General features: G+C 47.7%; 1 protein-coding gene across 1 annotated transcript in view; it reads right to left on the bottom strand.

The window, feature by feature from the left end:
- LOC144942738 (calsyntenin-1-like) overlaps positions 1–21,227 on the bottom strand; it is a 149,577-nt gene that overhangs the window by 29,775 nt on the left and 98,575 nt on the right. Inside the window, exons 6-9 of the mRNA XM_078869611.1 lie at positions 21,032–21,217; positions 18,145–18,420; positions 12,902–13,023; positions 6,712–6,874 (exon numbers count right to left, since the gene is read on the bottom strand). Of these exons, the coding sequence (XP_078725737.1) occupies positions 6,712–6,874; positions 12,902–13,023; positions 18,145–18,420; positions 21,032–21,217 (747 nt within the window). The remainder of the gene's footprint in view (positions 1–6,711; positions 6,875–12,901; positions 13,024–18,144; positions 18,421–21,031; positions 21,218–21,227) is intronic.

The following is a 21,227-nucleotide window of genomic DNA, read 5'->3' as shown; positions in this document are numbered from 1 at the left end:
TCTGACCCATAGGTGGCAGCCATCTCAAGCCAGAGGACGAGAGGACTCTAGCCGCCACGCATATAAAGGATTTATAGTGAAAAACTTTGTTTATATGGGTTATACTTGTTAGTGTCTAACAAAACGTATGAAATGTGAAAATGCATATCAAGACACACTTTTTTTTTTAAACAAGCAGACTGAAATGTGCACCCAGAAAACTTTGGATCAGTTTCATAATCCTTCTCTCTCGATTCTTAAAGCAAAACACACCACTGCCGCCGATTGCGAGGTGCTCGCATCACTTCAGGCACATCACGCCCGGCACGAGGTCGCTTTGTTAACCTGCCGCAGGCCGCCCATTCCACTTTGCAAAACCCTTCAAAATATCAACAACGCTGCGCTTTACCCTCACATCAGGAGAGCGAGGGAGGAGGAGGGAAGTCGAGAAGTCAACGAAAGAAAAGCCCAAGTACAATTTGGTTCACGGCGTAACACAATGAACAATAACCTCTCCATCCAATAAATCTATTGGCTGCAGTGATTCAGAATGTTTGATGAGTCGTCGTCGAGTGGGGGGGGGGGGCAGTAGTAGGGGGGGGGGGTGAGCACAAAGCCATCAGAGGCAGAGAATGATGTACCACGAAAAAAACATGTTCAATCTTTCCCACTCAATACGAATGCAGCATTGAGGCGGTGAAGGTCACACGAAGGGTCCCATGTTTGTGCAAAGCCAAAGATCCCCCGTATAGCCTTCACAGACCGTTGGGGCAAGTGCTGTTAGCGAGTAGCGGCTATTAAGGCCGCCACGACACACGAAGGGGGCGAGTGGCCAACACCACGCCCGGCCGCCTTTGTGCCCACAGTGGCCATGTTTACACACCGCATTAGGTACTAATTTGAGGGCGAGTTGAGCAAGGGGAGTGCCCAGAACTGGTTCAGGTAATCGTCACCAGTCATAGTTACGAGCGCGAATCAAACTCGGGTTGACGTGTTTGTAGCACAGTGCGCTGACCGCTATGTGCATGCGTGTGTATACGTACACACACACGCATGCACATATACACACATGTCACTACATTGGTGGAATTTTGGCCTAAAACCTACAGAGCTCAGCAGAGGGGTGTGGCTGCCCTCTAAAAGCATTCACCAAGAGGTAAACATGAATATTTTGGAAAAAAAAGGTGGAACTTGCAGCCTTGCAACTGTCTGCTCACGTCACTGCTGCCAGAAAGGCCTCCACAAGCAGGAAACCCTAAAGAGCCACAGTAGAGAGAATGTGGCCTACTCTTCCATGCTGGTGAGACATCCTTGCCGTGGTGCGAGTACCCACACTTCACACTACCACGCGCGACCCACCGATTAACTGTGGTCTACCCGTCGATCCTGCTGGGTGAACGGAGGCGAGGGGATTTAAGTAACTTATCCATCATTTCAACTTCCACACTGGCAGGTCGACGTGGTGACCTTAAGAATGCAAATCCAGAGTTCTAGCCAATACACCGCGACAGCTCTTGACAATCTGTGTATCTTCTTGGTTCTTTCGGTAAAGTCACGTAGAAGGGAAATAATAAAGTAATAAATATTATATTATTTTATGTTTTATTCTTATTACTTTATTATTTCCCTTCTACGTGACTTTACCGAAAGAACCAAGAAGATGAATCCCTGCAGTCACGAAAGCTTTAAATCGAAATCTACGTATGTTTGTTGAACTTCTTTCGCATCTTACGTAGCCAACCGCGCTAATTGGAGGTATGGGAAAATTGCCCAAATATCCTAATTTGGATGCTCTTGAAAAAGTATCTTGAGACTCAGGAATATTTTTGTTGGTAAGTTAGTGAGGCAATATCTATTATTGTACTGTACCATGTTCCCATGTTTATGCTCTCAGAATTCACCAACCCACGCTTACCAGTGTGGTGAAGTATGGTCAAATAACTTCCGTGACCCGCACGGCTTGTGGAAGTCTTCATCTAGGAATCGAACTCAAGTTGCCAGGTTTGTATTGCGCAGTGCACAAACAACTTTTGTCGCAACTTCTCACACGTAACCACAGAGACAAAGATGCCTCATGCAGCCTACAAAATTAAGTAACTGCAGATAACACCGCAAGCTTGGCACGGGTACAGGAATGACGTCCATGCAATGCACATGCACACAAGAATACTGTATGCCATGAAAACATCAGTAACTGCGTACATAAAGTGGAGTGAAAATTATTATTTCAACAGTTTTTTTCTCTCCTCCCGCCAAATGCAGCATCAACGAGCAAATTGGCGCAATCCTCCGAGCCACGCGTTTTCCACGAGACTCGTGTCCTAACTTCACCAAGCCAAGTGCGCGTACTCGGTCAAACAGCAGGACACGGGGCCGTATAGAAATCTTGCCGTCGCGGGGCTAGCAATTGAAACATGTAAATAAAGGACCCTGCGAGAATACTTCCAGTACGACACAGCCATTGCATGCAATGAACGCGTGGCTGTGACCACATTCCAAACCCTCCCCTGCCGCCGCCTCCCCACCTCGAAAAGAATGTCAGGGTCAGATGCTTTTGCCCGCTTGTCCTTGGGATGCAACTGCAAGATTTCGGGGATGCGTGCGAGTTACGTCTGCGCGACTCTAGCCTCTCAAATTCCCAACGCAGTCCTATATCACGGGAGCAGGACAACACCACGAGTCGTTCTTTCTGAAAGTGGACAGCTAAAATAGGGCTCTGGTTGAGTTTGGGGTTGCAGGACCCACCCTGGTGCCTTGAGGTTGAAGGTTTAACCTCTCAGAGAGGCCAGTGGCCCTCACAACCAGGGCAGTGAGGCCCTGGGTAAATAATCTGTTGATGGCGAAAGCCGGATGAGCCTAAAGTAGGCCAATGTCGTAATAGGTTTTTACCCTTTTATCTGGTACAAAAACTGACACCTTCTTGGTTCTTTCGGTAAAGTCACGTAGAATGTAAATAATAAAGTAATACAAATAAAAAATAATAAAATAAGTATTTTGTTATTTCCATTCTACGTGACTTTACCGAAAGAACCAAGAAGATGAATTCCTGCAGTCACGAAAGCTTTAAATCGAAAAACTGACACCTTTATACAAAGGATCATGTTTGCAATAGCCACGACACAAGCAGTCAAAATGCAAACAAAGAGAAACAACTCTGATAATGATATGCACTGTCCTTGAAGTTGATTGGTCCACACCCAAGACAGCTTTTCTTAGAGCCTAGTTCTCCATTGGTGTTGGACCAGATGACGCCAGAAACACTGGGAAATGAGTGGCTACTGAACAGGTTGTCCTTGTTCCAGCCACCAATCACCTCACCAAGCGTTGCTCCACGATACATCAATTAACTTAAGTGGCAGATAATATATTTTAATAATAAGGATCCTTTCTTGAATTTAATTACCACTTAATAATTCGATCGCATGCCCTTTGAAGCTTTTATTGGTAGACACGCTGTGGTGGCATATGAGATGGAGAAGGTTAACTACTTTAATGCCCGTGTCGTTATTGTTAACGACGCAAGCAGCAATTGCCATGATGAACAGCCAGGCCTATTCCGATGTTTCTTGTGGGAATTACTTGACACTGTGAATGTGTTCACATCAAAAAACATTCCATTGGTCTTTGTGCTTTGCGACTGCACTGATTACACTTAACGAATTACTCTATAATGCATGTGTACATATGCAACGATGTTGTGTCAAGGATTGTTTGAAACCATATTCAACAATCTCTTGCTTCGTCCTCAAGTTAAGCTCATTATGAAGCCTCTTAAGTTTTTCACTATCTTCTCATTTTGGAGAGAGTTATAATTGAGGGCACTGAGGGTTAATGCAAAGCCGGCAAGTTTGCAATGCACTTTTAACGATTGCATTCTCCCAACTATTTAAATACCCTTTGTATATGTATTTCTTTTCAAATGTCGCACAAGCAACACTTGTTAGATGAGCAAACAAGAATTGTGCAAAATGTGCTCTATTTATCGGTTTGGTTTCATTGCAGGAGAAAAAAAAAAACGCTGAGTCCAAATCTGCTCATTAATCCACACACAAGTGCTGTCATAAAACCCAGGCACAAACGCGCTAATGAGGCCCTGTATCAAATTAACTCTTTTACAGCACGACATCCCTGCAGATTTACTACAACCGAGAGCGCAGATTAATGCGGCAACTAAATTTAACGGCAAACGCATAATTCAGATTTCTCCTTTGTTCCAAAAACGTACAGGTTAAAGTCGCAGCCCTGCAGCTGCGTTGCTCATGACACCGCTGGCAAAAGCACCTCTCGGCGGTAGTTTGGCCTACGCGTTAACGCTGGCCAGATATCTTGGGGAAAAAAAAGTTGGGTTATACCCACACTTTACCCCTCCACACGCAAACTGCCCATCGACTTAAGTATGGTGAACCCATTTCTACTGCAGGATGGACAAAAGGTCGAGAGGGCATTTAAGAAACTTGAAAAATATTTTGAACTGTCGTGGCGAGCCAATTAATCGATTCGGCCACCTCTGGATTGCAAGTCCAGTGCGCCTAAGCATTATGGAACAGCAGCATCCTTGTAAACGCGAGCGAATAACCCCAAGTAAAATAAATTAACGGTTTCAACGTTTGCTCAATCGCTTTCGCATCATCACTCCCCATGAAGGGAATGTGCCCGAAGTGAGAGATCATTTGTTATTTTGTCAAGAGGCATTAATATATTATATTGTTACAGCAGAATATCTTGTACTATTACTTATACATTGGTGTGTGCGAATGATGACGGAAGGCAATTTCACTCCAGAGAAGACAGCATGCTAAATTCCACTCTCGCCCACCCCTAGCCCCGAAACCCCCACTGCCCCTCCTCCCCTCCTCACCCTTGCTCCTGACACTTCCCCAGCACGCAGTGGTCAGCCACTTGAGCTGGTAAACTGAAACAAAACTTTTAAATTTTATTTTACCAGGTAAGGCCCACCTGAGCTATGAATCGCTCTTTTTCAGAAGCGACCTGGCCACAAATGACAGCTCAACGAAGTAGCTGATCACAATGTGGACATGTATAGCAGCCAAATACTCGAACCGCATGTTGATTCTAAAATGTGGAGGGAAAAACCGGAGGAGCCGAAGAAAAATCCACGTGACCACGTTAAGACACGCAAACTCCAAATATCCAGGCGTCAGGGTCGGGATCGAACCCACGACCCCCCCTGTGTACCAGGCCAAGTAGTTGACATCCTCACCACCGCGGTAGTGCACAGGGTGCTCTCTGTGTAGCTCTTGGACGTGCTGTTGGGCACGATGTCCGACGTTTCACTTCGTGTGGCATCGCCTCTGCCCCCACCCTTCCACATCGTGTGTATGCGACGGTAGAGGGTGACCGCTCTGTGCTCAACCCTTGTTATTGACGGGCAATGCTCAGGTGCCAGGATGCTCAAACGACCACAGCCGGATTGGCTGTGCCCGTCCGACGGGGTCGTGGAAATTTCCCAGCATTTCGCATTCACTGCCTGGCAATCGTCGAAACCAGAGGGGCAATTCCCCACCCGAAGGATGAATTTTTTTACTTCTGTGAAATTTATCCCACCTGCCAGCACCACGGTCGCTCTTTAAACAAATCAAATATTATTACTGCCATCAGTTGTCACCGTGATCTTACCTCCGAGGGATTAGTGACAGCCGAACCATTAGAAACTAAAAACACACCCTTGAAGAATATATAAATCATGCACAAGTCACACGTCATTAACACTGCTCTATGAGAGACAGTTTGGTTTTAGGCAATGTCAGAGTGGGTTTATAACGAGAATTCAATCTTTGCCCGCTCTCTGTTTTGAATAAGGACCATTGCCCAAAAACGTTAGTATCCCAGTATATGTTTTTGCAAAGTGTTGAGATGGTGGAAGTAATAATACTCGCGCTCCAAAACCACAGCATTCTCGTGATTCATTATCACAGTTTGATTAAACAATGACTAGCTCCGTCCATTGTTTACCACCCTGCTTTTATTGAGTCCCAGTAGTGTGTTATTCCCTTTCAGTTTTGTTCACAGTGTGTTTGAAACATTAGCATAGCTTTTGTATTATTTGGAAATAATAGGTTCTCTCACACGTATAATTCAGTGCATATAAAATGCGAGCGTAAGAATACACACGTATTAACACCTCCACCGTTGCATGCCTTAGTGTTAATGACGTGTGCATGTACACACCTGCCAATTGAGCTCCTTCATTTGTTTGAAATTAGACATTAGTATTCGCGCTTTTATAGTGCAAGGTGATCAAAAAATATGTCGTGTTTCATTAGTGCCGACTTTACCCAATTGATTTTTTTCGCTATTTGTGCTTGTGCACCAATAACCACAATGCAGCAACAGCATCAACACACAGTTAGTTTACCCCAAAGAAGAGATTTGAGTGTATTTCACGGTCAAGTTATCTACATCTGTTCACGGGTCACGTGCTATACATTTCATGCTCATTAATTGGCTGTAAACGTCTTAATATATTGGGGATAACAAAGCTTGGGCAAGTGTTAGCACCGGCTTGCCACCTGGCTGCCTTTTCCGCTTGTTTGTAGTTGCTTGCACCTCTCAGAATTTCTCGCTCTCTCTCCCCAAAGAGTTGAACGAATACCCTGCGGCTCGATTCAATTTGAAGTTATTGTTCACAACAATGATAATAATTCTTATTTATTTACAAACAACAGCAGCTAGAGGCCACAGCAAACAAAACAGCACCAGAAGCACACTGACCATGCCAGCAGGCCCCGATGGCGAGCTGCGATTGGCTCTTTCCCGGCCGGATTGGCCAATCGTCGGTGACGAGGTAGGGCTGGTAGGAAACCCCGTCGACGTACAGCGTGACGGTGGGCGTGTCCACCGTGATGACGTAGTGATGCCACTCCTTGTCGCACACCTGTTTGGGACGTCACAGGGGCATAAGACAAAGATCATCCGCGTGTAGCCTTAACAGACCTTTGGGGGAAAGTGCTGTTAAGCGAGTAGCACCCTATGAAGGCCCCTGACAGCATCACCAGGGAGTGGGGGTGAGCAACACCACGACTTTTGTCTCCCTAGTGGCGATGTCCCGACACCGCACACCTGTTGGGACGTCACACGGGCACAAGACGAAGATCGTGTCGCCTTCTTTGTTCATGTTTTTGTTTGTTGCGGTTGCACCCGAGTCAAGAGCCGCACGGCTCACAGAGCTACACCTAATACATGAAACTGAAAAAAAACAGACTGCTTCTTGGGAGCTATTGCTGTAATCGAGTAGCACCTATGCAGGCCGGCACGGCATACCAGGGGGTTGACTGGCCTTTAGTCTCCCTAGTGGCGCTGTTCGCACACCGCACAAAGTGCTCATTTCAGGTTGAGTCGACCTAGGCGAGGCCCAGGGACCGGTTCCGATAAATCGTCACTGGTGTTGGTGGCCGTGAGATAGAATTGAACTCTGGTCGCCGGGTTCGTAGCACAGGCTGCGAACCGCTAGACCGTATAAGCTACCTGCACAGGCACTGGCCTACTGAAACCGGGGCATTGAAACCATCGATCCGGCGACCTCTGGATTGCAAGTTCGGTGTGCCGACCTATTAGGCCACGGTCATATCCCAAAATAAATGTGAGCAATAACGCGCATGGCCTGCAGGGGGCAGTGAAGGTAAGCAGGCCCTTGAGAAATGTGGACTGATACTTCTTCCGAACGTGTGGGGGATTTTCTCCAGGCTTTCATAACCGAGTATCCTGACAAATGCACTAACCCACAGAGAGCTCACTGTCCAGAAAGAACGCTTGCACTTGACAGTCGGTGGATTAAGTGGACGAAGGAAGTGAATTGTTACAATTGTGATCTTATTTACGGGAAACTGATACAATGAAAGCTATTAAAAGTCAATTATCAATGTATCTAAATGAGACCACAATGGGTTGTATATAACCCTCAATTACTCGCTAATGCAAAACAAACTGGCTAAATGACAAGAGGCATAACCTTCCTGAAATAAATATATTTAACTCATTTGAGTCTTTTGAGATAAAGAATATTTGAATCTATAGACCGATTTACTGTACGATGTATACACTGCCTGCCCTTGAAACCGTGTTTGCAGCAGTCGTTACAAAGCCATACATGAGCATTCAGAACACACTTTCAGTGCCAATTTAAACATATAACCCACTGCTTTTCATGTCGTAACCCATCTTGTGAATGGATTTTCTCCAGGATCCCTAGCAGTTTTCTCCCACACGTACAAAAAATATAAACGTCAAAAGACACTTGCACAGATATCTAAAACCACGACGTAAATGAAACAAGTAGTTTTGAGGACCTCGGCAAGTAATTTCCGACCGGCGATTTCCAACCGTCGCGATTAAACTGCTCGTTATTGGCCCCGTCACTTGGCGGCGGCGGCGGGATGACACTCCGACTTACGATGGGGAGCTCCGTACAGACAAGACCCATGGCGAACGCGATGGTCTGCCCCCGTTGCAAATCTGGGAGCAAGCTGGGGTCCCATTCCCCTCCGCCCCCCCCCCCCATGCTGCCACCCGGTAAGGCCGAGGGGTGGTGTGGGGTAGGGCTGAACGATTAATCGATTTCAAATCGAAATTTGAAACAATGCGATGAGCAAATCGCAAAGGCTGCGATTGTTTGTGACTTCAAAAGTCCTATTATTTTATTGGAATTGTTTTTATTTTTTATTATAACTTTTAACTTAACAATTGTTCTATGTTTTATTGTTCTATTTCCATTTTTTTTAAATAAATACATGTTGGAAGCAATTAATATTTTGTAAGTTCTCATCCTTGCATTAGAATATATAGAGTTCATATTTTGATGGTATCATGTGGTAATAATGCTCCATCACATGTTTTAAATCTATTACACAGTGAATATTGAATTGAAGCCTGACTTACATTTTTTTTTATCGCAAATCAAATCGCAATGTCAGAAAAATCGCAATTAGATATAATCTCTCATTAACACTGCTGTTGTGCGCATATGCGGGGACGATACTCTTATGCAGCGACGGAAGCTCATTCTTTCATGCTAATCTCTCTCCCTAATCTCCCCCATTAACACAACTGACGTGCTTGCGTCCGGGGATGGAATTCCTTTCCAGCTCAGACCCCGCCTGCTTGCCCAACGCCACATATATAACCTCTTGTTGTAACAGCTCTCCCGCTGGTTCAGCAGTTCCACTGCTGGATAATTATTTCCGCCTGAAGACGACCGCTAGTGTTGCGATCGAAACGTCGTCATTTTTTTTTCTACCTACGTGACTTTACCGAAAGAACCAAAAAGAGTATGGCTATTTTCCCGAAATCGTTGAGCCCTGGTGTGGGGTTGGGAGCGGTAACCGCCATCCGTCGATCGGTCGGGCGCGCTTGCAACGATGACTCAGAGACCACGCGCCGCTCGGCAAAAAATTTAATGTAAAAAAAACACTCCCCGTGTGCCTCGGAGTCCATTGTGTTGCATCGGAGGTCACCGTGTGCCAAGTCGGTCGGGACAACATTTCCACCCCCTCCTCCTCCTCCCGTCTGAATTCCGCTCGCTTGCCCGTCACACTCCCAATTAATGGCCACACCGCCCCCGCCTCACCACCCCTCTCCCCCCACTGACGCCGCGATGCCACCTTTAATAAACAGCGATTGGAGAAAATGTACACAAACCAGGGCGAGCCTCCTAATGAGCCGGAGCATCCATATTTTGTTGTTGTTGTTGTTACGAGCCCGCAACGTAGCGAAACCAGAACAAAACACTTCTAGCCGCTGAATTGCGCACGTTCATTTCACAGCGGCGGCTTGCGTCGGTTGAATGCGGTCACCGTCGTAGATTAATCGATTACCATCGATTCTCGAGCCCAACGAATAGCGTGTCACACCGAGTGCAGTGGGGGGACTCGCTGACTCGTCGATTACCATCGATTCTTGAGCCTCGTAAATCATGCGTTACACACCTTCCCACAAATTGACTGCGAGCATCGCAATCAGCTCCGTGTGCTGGCGTTACAATTTATCGTTGCATCGCAGGACTGTGGGAAATGACACCTTGGAGTGACCTTCATCCAGCAGCAGACTGACCACGGCTGGTGAGAATGATGACGATGCTGACAATGATGCCAATGTGATGCCGGTGATGACAATATGTTGTCCGTGCGGGGCTATGCTGCTCTTTGCAGCGACTAGAGACGCTACGATTCACCACTGCGCTGAAAATACAAAAGGGACAGATAACTTCTATCCGTGATCTCGAATCGCAACACTCCATTCAATTTGCAACGCTACGGGGTGAATCATTGTTCCCCATTAAAGTTACGCCCCCAGTAGTGTGAGACAGTAATTAAAGATCCGTAAATAAAATGCAATGCACCGTCTGTATTCCCTACGTTTCGCATTAAGATAAAATATAAGACAGCTGTATAATAGGAGGGAAACAAAAATCACTACGATTACTATACCACCGTGGTCGCAGGAGTAAACAAAGCTGCGGTCTTCATTAAGCCATAAATATGAACATAATTCTTCTTCTGGATGGGTGATTACGCGTTGAGGCCGCTATCAATCTCTGCCAGCAATGATCAGCGGATTCAACATGAAGACGTTAATTGATGAAGGGATTTGCTAACGGGGGGAGACCGGGCCAGTCATAAAGTGCGCTTGGAACAGAGAGGACCGTCGGGAGTGACTTACTCGCAAATCAAAAAGAAGTCGGGAGCAGCGGTGGCTTGTGGGTAAATATATTGGAGGGACACGGAGAGATAGGGTAGTGGCGTATGCTGCTAATTATCTTCATAATGAGCACACATAAAAATATTAAATCATAACTGTTTTGTCTCTACGCAAAAAAAACATTTAATACTCTATCTGCCTGTTGGCTTTTTAGAGTGAAAATACCAAGCGGGATTTGTAGAAACAAGCAAGGAATCTCCGGATTAGTTTCTACCTTCTTGGGTCTCATCCGCAGTGTCAGGCTTGCCAAAAACATGCTTCTGGATTCTAACCCTTAATATGTGTAGTGACATAAGAGGGGAAGGGCTGCAACCCAGACGCTTAAGCCCCTTGGCGCCACGCGCTGGGATCCCAGGCACCCCAGCCAGTTAAGCCCCTTGGCGCCACCAACGGGGGGGCGGTGCTGTGTGTGCTCTGTGGGATATCTGGGGGCGCACACAACCCCACCCCTCGTTGGGGACGAGGCATAAAAGGGCAGCTCCCTGGCCGATCAGGGCCAGTTGTAGATCAAGACCCAAGACCCAAGACCAGCCATCTCAGGACCCTGGGACGCTGTGAGGGCCAGTGGTGGACTCTGGAACTCCCGCTCTACGTCCTTGTGAGGGCGAGTTCCAGAGCGTGTAGTGTATCTAGGCCGTGTGCCTAGGCCGTGTGCCTAGGCCGTGTGCCTAGGCCGTGTGCCTAGGCCGTGTGCCTAGGCCGTGTGCCTAGGCCGTGTGCCTAGGCCGTGTGCCTAGGCCGTGTGCCTAGGCCGTGTGCCTAGGCCGTGTGCCTAGGCCGTGTGCCTAGGCCGTGTGCCTAGGCCGTGTGCCTAGGCCGTGTGCCTAGGCCGTGTGCCTAGGCCGTGTGCCTAGGCCGTGTGCCTAGGCCGTGTGCCTAGGCCGTGTGCCTAGGCCGTGTGCCTAGGCCGTGTGCCTAGGCCGTGTGCCTAGGCCGTGTGCCTAGGCCGTGTGCCTAGGCCGTGTGCCTAGGCTGTGTACCTAGGCTGTAACAGAGTATCAGGACTGTTGGAGTGTTGGATTGTAATAAAGAAGTTACATCTACAAGTGTCTCCGGACCCCATTACATATGCACCAAAGGAAATACCTTACTTGTTGGGGTTGAAAGGGGCCCCTTAATTTCAATGGAGTGCTCTTACCAATAAGAAATGGTAATCCATCAGCATTAGTTTATTAAGCCTGGCCCTGCTGATGAGATCCAGAATGTCAAAACCCAGTCCCCAGAGTTGGCTTGCTTGTACAAATGCTGCTTGATAATATTGGCCTGGAAAGCTGATAAGACGGGGACATTTATTAAAATATTTGTTTTAATCTCAGTGTCGAGTTTTAATTATTTATGCCCCCCACGGCAAATGCCCAATACAATTCGCAGGTGAGCAGACGGTGAGTAATGCAGGTGAGTAGAGGGTGAGTAATGCAGGTGAGTGGAGGCGAGAAATGTTAAGAGTTTGCTATGCTTGTTCTATATTCCCAACAATGGGTCTGGCCACTCAAGTACTCAAGTATACATTTTTAAATATTTTTTTTTACCAGGTAAGGCCCACTCAGCTCTATGGCTCTTTGTCAGAAGCGACCTGGCTATCCCAAACTATAGCTCGACTAAGTGGCTCATCATCACGTGGAAATGTGTAGCAGCCAAATAACTCTGAACGCACATCGATTCTAAATGTGGAAGGGAAAAACCGGAGGACCCGGAGAAAATCCACACGACCACCGGGAGATAGACACTCAAACTCGATATATGAACCTCATGGCGATACCCCGGGGTACCAAAGTACCCCGGCTCTCGCATAATGTCCATGATGCAGTCACTTTTAGTCTGTTGATGGTCGGCGATGTGGCGATCGACTCATCTCGACGAGCTGTACACGATGCACCACTACGGTGCGTACCGCGAGCGTTCGGGGTTTCAGCGCAATCGTCCTCGCTGCGTTTCGACATCGCGGAGTAGCACTGATTCCGGATTGATTGGTACCCCAGTCGCGGAGTTAAGTACACCCCTGGAGAAAAAAAGTGTCCCAGAAATAAAATATTAATTGCCTCGGCCATTTTGTATTATTTGGTACCCTGGGGTACCGCCATAATGATCATATGCAGGGCGTCAGGGTTGGGATCGAACCCACGACCAGGCGAGGTAGCTAACATCTTGCCACTCCGGCGAGCCATCGCTGGGGCGCAAGGAATCCCTCCGCCCCGCCCCCCCCCCGTACCTGGTCCAGCTTCCAGTGGAACTCGGCGGGGCGGAACGTGTCTGTCTGGGAAAACTCCGACCGGAGGAGAAAGACGAGGCGGCAGTTGTGTATGTAGAGCGAGTAGTGGTGGCGGTTCATGCCTGGGGAGCACAAAGACAAACATCACACCGCCGTTATAGCCTTGTAGACTGTCAAAGGGTGGCAAGTGCTGTTAGCAAGCATCTAAAATAAAAGATCCCCCCATATAACAGACTGTTGGGGCAAATGCTGTTAAGCGAGCACCTATGAAGGCCGGCACGGCACACTAGTGGTGATGTTTAGAAATCACGGCAGGTATTCATTTCAGGCCGAGTCAACCTAGGAGAGGCACAAGACCGGTTCCAATAATCGTCACTGTTATTGGTCGCGAGCGGGAAATGAACTCGGGTTGCAGGGTCCGTAGCGCAGTGCGCTAACCGCTGTGCCACCGCTCATATGCATACAGACCTCTTGGGGCAAGTGCTGGTAGTGAACACCTATTAAGGCCGGAATGGCAACTGGGGTTTACAGGGTACGTGGCCAACCCCTTTATCAGTGCCCACTTTATTACAGACCAATTCAGACCGTATTGGTCACCCCGTGCCCTCGTAAATCTCAACGTTCATCCTACAAAGTGCCATCGCAAGGGAGAAACAGACAAATAGATTTTTGTTGTTGCCCGTATTTAAACGGCTGTACGCCGGATGGACCTGAAAACTCAATTCCCCTGTACAAGGAGACAGCGTATCTGTTAAACCCCACACGGTTTACCCAACACCACGTCCATTCGAATTCGACTCCGCAGTGCTTATATTTTACACACTGCTCCAGGCACTCATTTAAGACCGAGTCGCAACCTACGGAGGAAAGGCCAAGGACTGATTCAGATATCGCCCGTCACTCCATGAGGTTAGCTGTGGCCTGGAATGAAACCTTCAAACATGTTATTTTACCAGGTAAGGCCCACTGAGCTATATAGCTCTTTTTCAGAAGGGACCTGCTCACAAATGATAGCTCAACGAAGTGGCTAATCACCACGTGGACATTTACAGCAGCCAAATACTTTAAACGCACGTCGATTCTAAAATGTGAAAGGGAAAAACCGGAGGACCCGGATAAAAAAAATCCACGCAACCACAGGGAGAACATGCAAACTCCAAATATACAGCAGGCGTCAGGGTTCGGGATCGAACCAACGTCCTCCTGTATACCAGGCGAGGAAGTTAACATCTCGCCAACCGTGGCACTCTGGAGCTGCCAGGTCCACAGTGCGGCTCGCAATCCACGGATGTGACCATGAACGCGATGCTCTGCTGGTGACCGATGGGAGACAAGAGAGAGAATGATTCCCGGCCGCTCGTCGTAGTTATGACAGCACTATTCAGCTATGACCGGTGAAGGTTTACTCGTGAAGAATATGAATATACCTACGGTGGAGAGACAAGTAATTTCAAGCAAATTTGCTGCGGGGCTATAAACATGATTACGCTTGGATTTAATGCTCGTATATTTTCGTATCGCTCTCTCTCAGCATTGTCATAACGTCTCTATTTATTTTTGTTTTAACTGCCATAGTGCAAGGGGTGCGTGGGGAAGAGGAGGGAATCATCGTTAACGGCATGCCGGCTGCTTGAAACTACCGAGCTAATTTGCAGTGAGCCCAATTTGAGTTTTCAGAATGTTTAACTGCAAGGCAGTGATTTCATTGAGAAAGGAAAATGCAGTTTTCGAAAGATCATTGAAACTAGGCAGATGGTTCATCTCTCTCCCAGAGGCTTTAATGTCCTCGCATAATAACCGGACTGAGAGGTGACAGATGTATACTGTTTTTTGCAAATGGTTAATCCGGCGCTGATATCAGAACTAAAAGTAGCGGCAAGCAGCTGCTGTTAATGTGTGAGGGGGAAAAAAAAAGAGATTTTAAATTTAAATGTCATTTTACAAGGCCTCTCGCTTCATGCATGTGATCAAAATTTAATTAATATCTTGCAATTACTGTATTTATATATTCAAGTAGGTCACAGTGTTAATCCACAACTCTGTAACTTGCGATGGTGAAGCGAGAGATACATCGGAGAGAGTAGAGAAATGTTTAACAGGCCAGTTTGACGAGAAAAAGAATTGAATCTTAAAAGAATACTTTGGAATAACACAATTTGCTAAATTTATTGCGAGATTTAATTTATTAGGACGTGGCAAGCAAAAAAAAAACCCTTCAGTCTCAGAAAATCCCCGGATCAAAAAATGCTACACTGTATTCCAGTTATTAGCGATGGGGATTAGTAGTATTTGTGTGGGTCAGCGGTCACACAAAGCGTGCACATTCATGGCCGAACATCCGCCACCGATCATGGCTCCCAACAATCAACAAGACTCTCACACTCCCCGTGCTCCTCTCTGAGTGCGCCGCGGTGGCGAAATGTTACCTCTCTCGCCTGGTATACAGGAGGTCGTGGGTTTGATCCCAACCCCGACGCCTCTGCATTTGGAGTTTGTGTGTTTTCATCGTGGTCGCGTGGATTTTTTAAAATCCGAATTCTCCGTTTTCTTCCTCCAAAATTCAGAAATGCGCGTTTACAGTACTTGGCCGCTATAAATGTCCACACTTCGTTGAGCTATCATTTGTGGCCAAGTCTGCTTCTGAAAACGAGCCAAGGGATCAGTGGGGGCCTTACCTGGTAAAATAAAAAATAGTTAATGAAATGGTAAAAATAAAATAAAAGTTTAATTTCTTGACGTAAACCAAAACGGAGGCGGATTAAGTTGGACTCATGAGCTTTGTCATTGCAAGAGGCAGGAATTATGACTCCGATGTGTCTGGGAGCCTCCCTGTGACATTATGTCTGAGCTGACACATCATGGCTCGTAGTGGAACATTCACGTATAACCGCACCGCCATCGTGCCCGTCATTGCCTCTGAATGTAGATTTTTTTCAACACCACTTCAGAGAGACACAAAGCAAGAGGGTACACGTTTTTTTTTCCCCAAGTAACCAACGCATCAGAGAGAGTAATCTGAGCGGTTGTGATCTTGGGGGATCGGAGAGAGAAACGGGAGAGAGGAAGAGAAAGACGGACGGGAATTGATAGAAACAGAATGAGAAAAGTAGAAGGAGGAATCGAGTAACGGGCAGAAGAAACCGTGACGGGAGAGGGGAAGTCACATCGGAAGAGAATCACCTATTACCACAACGCAACTTGGCATATATTTGGCCAAAGTTAGAAGACTGTTGCGCTACCTAGATTGGAGCACTCAGTTCCTACCTCACTGCACGCGAGAGCTTTCAGAGCGAAGCAGTCAGGTTGATTGATGACCCAGCGTGCAACCGATTCACCCAAGTCGTTTGCTCACGCGGGTAAAAAAAAAAGAATAAGAAAATTGCAGTGGTATGTCTGGCCAATATTACGGGAGGGCACCCCGAAGAACCCGTCGGAAATCCGTGCAGAACTCTAGACCATCTTCTTGGTTCTTTCGGTAAAGTCACGTAGAATGGAAATAATAAAATGATAAAAATAAAACATAATAAAATAATTCTCACGACGTTTCGGCCACAACGCAAGCAGCCGTCCTCAGGTGAAGAACAGGTCTGTCAGACGCTGTCAGACGCTGTCTTTCTGACAGACCTGTTCTTCACCTGAGGACGGCTGCTTGCGTTGTGGCCAAAACGTCGTGAGAATTATTTTATTATGTTTTATTTTTATCATTTTATTATTTCCATTCTACGTGACTTTACCGAAAGAACCAAGAAGATGAATCCCTGCAGTCACGAAAGCTTTAAATCGAAACTCTAGACCAGCGGGGGTTTCCCAACCTTTGGAGTGTGTGGATTCCCCCTTTTTCAACCTACAAACATTTCGCCGGACGACCACGCGCCACGGGATATTTGAAATTGGTGAGGATGTTATTAGAATTTTTCTTTTCCATGGGAACCGCCCATTGTTAGCACTCCCCCTGTGAAATGCGCCCCCCCCCCCTTAGACGTTCAAGGGTGAAGGCATCGTGTTTGTCTGGAACGTAGGCGGCGGCGCGATTCCTTTAACTGACAAACTGTCCCAAAAAATTATTGCCCGAATTGTTTTGTCAGGACTCTCATTCTCACCGATACGTGGAAAGGGGTTTGTGCTTACATTTCCCTGCCAGGTGATTTAGAACTGGGGCACGCACTTGTTTATATTAAACGAGTCATAATTCAAACGGACTTAATAGGTTGCGGTTATGCTTCTGTGCTCCTGGCATCCGCAATGAATTTCTCCGGCGCGCACGGGCACACATATACCATTTTTATAATAGTTTGCGGCGAGCACGGCTGTGCAGAGACCGTGGAGATGCTGTTATTCTTGCAAGACCAAACTTAAAGTATTATTCCCCTCCCCCCAACTCTTTAAACAAAACATTGTTATTACCTTATCAGGGCATGTTTGCGTACAACATTCAGAAAAGTTGGCGTGCCATTGTAGAGCCGACCGTGACCATGAAGAGCAACACACAGCACTTGAGCGTCCTGCTATGACGTACGATTGTTCAGAGATGCAGACATTAAGAACAATGGGAAACAATAACTGAGCAGTGCACAGAGAAGCATGCAGAGGTGGTGAACGTGCTTGGAATCACACCGATAGACTGGGAGCTACGGAGTTTTAAATCCAAATAGATTTTTTTTTTCGAGAACTGCATTTTGTTTTTAGTTTGTTGTACTTCCCTGGCACCTCCAATTAGCACGGTCGGCTACGTATGGTGCGAAGGAAGTCCAACACACATACATAAGAGAACACGCGCAGGCTGATGGCAGCATTACAAATTTTAAGAAATGTAATTGGTCTTGGACAGGACACGTTACTGGGAAAGAAAGATGGCCGATGGTAATTATGGATTGACAGCCAAGGAATGGAACGCAAACGAGAGGGCCAACAGACGAGAGGACTGGCGGATGAGACAGAGCGATGGAATGAGCTCGTTTTCAAGTGTTCGGTGGATTATCAGACCGCAGGGTGACAAAGAGATGGCAGCGGTGGCAGGGGCTTAGTAGAGAGGCCCTCATCCAGCAGTGGATTGACGATCACAAATGATCATGACGTTCAGGAAATGTGGACCGTTATGTATGTGTATACATATATAAAAAAGATATATGAACCCCATAAATGTTTTTTAGTTCCGATGAATTAATATCCATATTGAGTAACTGCGCCTTGACTAAAAATCAAGCTCGAGACAAAACAAGAGGTCCCCTCCCCGATTATCTCACCAGCCTTGTCAGAATTGCAGAGGATGGCCTCCTTCTCGGAGCGCTGCGCGGGTCCCGAGAGCGGGCCGTGGCGGAGCCAGGCGGACAGCGTGAAGCGGTGCGTCAGGTTGGCCGGCACGGCAGCGTCGGGCACCAGGGCGGCCCGAGTGCCGTCGAAGAGGAAGACGCGCTCGCCGGTCGAGTCGGGCCCCTCGGGGACCTCCGTGGGCAGCCCCTGGGTCCAGGACCCCGGCAGCTCCGGCGACGGCAGCAGGTCGACTCCGCCGGTCGAAGCGCCTTCAGGGAGGGGAAATAAGAAGTTTAAAAAATAATTAAGAGAAAACGTGCGATGGAGCCGCGGCCGTTGAGTGGAGAAGGAACGCTGCGGCCGCGGCGCGGCGAAGGGTCGGCGCTCGCCGGAATCGCGATCCGGAGGTGGCCGCCGCTTCGAAATCGATCGCCCCGGCACGGCAGTTGAAACGACGGTGCCCGAGTTCACTCGGCAGTGTACGTGGGGTGGTTCGCGGTCAGTCGATCGGCCGGCAGGTCGCTTGCGGTGGGGGAAAGCGTGGGGTGGCCCACTCTCAACATCTCCTGAAGAAGTCTGGCCAGTGTAAAAGACGAGGCCAAATATTCGCCAGAGGGTGCATCTAGTGCTACCTCGAAGTGGTACATACTCAGTGGAATTTGGACATTTATGAAAAAAGTGGCTTCCCTAGGTAAAAAAGAAATTATGTTATCGCCATACACGTTGTATTGCAAGGCGCCGTTATCGACGAAAGTGTTGAAGGTTTTACATGTGTGCATATGTAGTTGTAAACTATTGCCAACGCAGGTGTGTGCGCAAAGAATAAAAGGGCTGTGTCAAAGAGAGAGTCCTCATTTAAAAAGAAATCCGAGTCAACACTGCTTATCTCCGCTCTCAGGATCCATCCAAGAAGCCCCCACTGTCACCCCCCCCACCTCCTCATTGTGTCATGATATTCCTGCCGACCATTATCCCCCGCCGGCTTCTACGGCAGACAGGCTCCGCGAGCTGCTACCGACGGCCCGACACTCGAGCGCGCGTACTTCTGTTGCCGACGCCAGACGGCCCCGATCGTGCTTGATAACACGCCGGCGGAGTTTGCGAGCGATTACGGCCAAGGAGAAGCGAGGTTACGACTCTCCCCCTCCCCGCCCGACTCGGGGGAAAAGCCACGCGGCGGCGCAAACCGCCCCTGAATGCTGATGTCCAATCGTTGAGGCAGGTACGGCACCAAAATTGCATTGTTCCACCTCCCCCTCCACCCACCGCCCCCCCCCCCCCCCCGGCGCATTGGGATCAATAAGACGGCATCGGATCGCCGCGTCTCCCCGTGGACGAGTCAGGCCACTCGCAAATACAAATGACGGGCAGTGCGCTTACCAATCCAGGCGAACAAATCAACGTAAAGGAAACTTACACCACATGGCCATTGCGGTAGGCTTGTCACAATCTAAACACGCAGGCCATCCGACGATTTGTCACGATTAGGGCCCATTAATTGATTGTGTTTTGTCACGTTTTGGCCATACGATTTATGTGATTTCGTTTTTTGTTGGCTTTCTCGTGTTGTGGGGTAAAGTGTAGGTAACCCCGACCTCTTACGCTAGTTGTCTGCGGCGAGCAGAAATGTCTTTAAAGACAGCGGCGCTACGCCTCTTAAAATAAAGTTAACGCTGAACCGCTTGTGCGTTCCGAGATTCAGCGGTGAACGGGACCCCACCCTATAACCTGTAATCGTCTCGGAGTTAATGTGGTTGCCCGCCAAAGTCGTTAAAAAGTGGATTTACTTGCCATTCCAATCTTCAAGTGGCATGCACCAAGGGGACCGTGCTTAATGTTGTTATGCACCAAGTCTGTGGAATGCTAAAACCTATTTTTATTCAAAGGCTCTTCTTTTTGATTGATTCAATTTCATGGAGATTGTGACATTTTTTTTACCAGTTTGTATCGCAGTAGCTTCCCTGGGTTCCACCGATAGTCAGTTGCCTATGTTTCAATTTTGGTTTTATCTTTGATTTTATTGTATTGTGATTGGGGTTTTTCAGTGTTTGATGTTCATTTATATATTATTACCTCTTATGTACAAACGCTTTGATATTACCAATTTTAAAGACACTTTATAACACTGAGTTTCTGTTATTAGTCTAATCATTATGAATTGTATTTTTATATTCTTCTTATTATTCGAAAGTCCTATTCGGCTCCCATACAGCGCAGCATCTCCAAGTGGTCCTACTTGATTTGCTGCTGCTGTCCGCAGACTGACGGCAGGTGCTGGCTGGGTGCTGGGCGAGGTATGTGTGTCGAACTTTTGTTGCGCCGTACAAAGTCAACCATGCTAATCGGAGGTGCAGGGGGAAGGACAAACTAAACGCACAAAAAAAGCGGTTCTAAAGAAATGAGTTTTCGATGTAGATGATTTAAAAGTGCATAGCTCCAGTGGCTTCCTAACATCCGAAGGAAGCGCGTTCCAGACGGCCACAGAAGCGCATCTGAAAGCGCGCGATGCGGTGACCGTCTCTGTTCGATGGGCAAAATTATTGAAACTAAACAATTTTTTAATTTTACCAGGTAAGGCCCACTGAGCTGTATAGTTCTCTTTCAGGAGCGACCTAGCCACAAACGATAGCTCAACAAAGTGGCTTATCACGTGGAAATGTATTACAAGAATATAGAGCGGAGGATGCGGAGAAAAATCCACACGACTGCGTGCGAGAGAGACATGCAAATTCCAAAAATAGACCAAAGCCGCCGCTGCGAGGATGACCGGAGTTCGCGTGGATGGTCGGCCAGGTATTGGCGGTTCATTTGCGGGCAAGCACTTTGTGTGTGATGAATGCTACTTCGTAACGGTGCTGAAGCGAACGTGGGGTCTCTCACCGCAGAGCTTGCGGCGCGAGTTCTCCGCGTAGGTCTCGCGGTCGCAGCCCTTGCCGATGTGCGTCGTCTGGAGCTCGACTGTGGCGCGTGCAGACGCTACGCGCCGTCCGCACGTCTCCAGCCGGGCACCAGGGAAGAGCGATCGTCCGCCACTGCCCGGATCATACTCCACACGCTTGTTCCAGCCTGGCCCAGA

Source organism: Lampetra fluviatilis, chromosome 28 (assembly GCF_964198595.1).
Source record: "Lampetra fluviatilis chromosome 28, kcLamFluv1.1, whole genome shotgun sequence".
NCBI classification, from domain to species: Eukaryota; Metazoa; Chordata; class Hyperoartia; order Petromyzontiformes; family Petromyzontidae; genus Lampetra; species Lampetra fluviatilis.
This window is presented reverse-complemented; position numbering and strand designations above follow the sequence as displayed.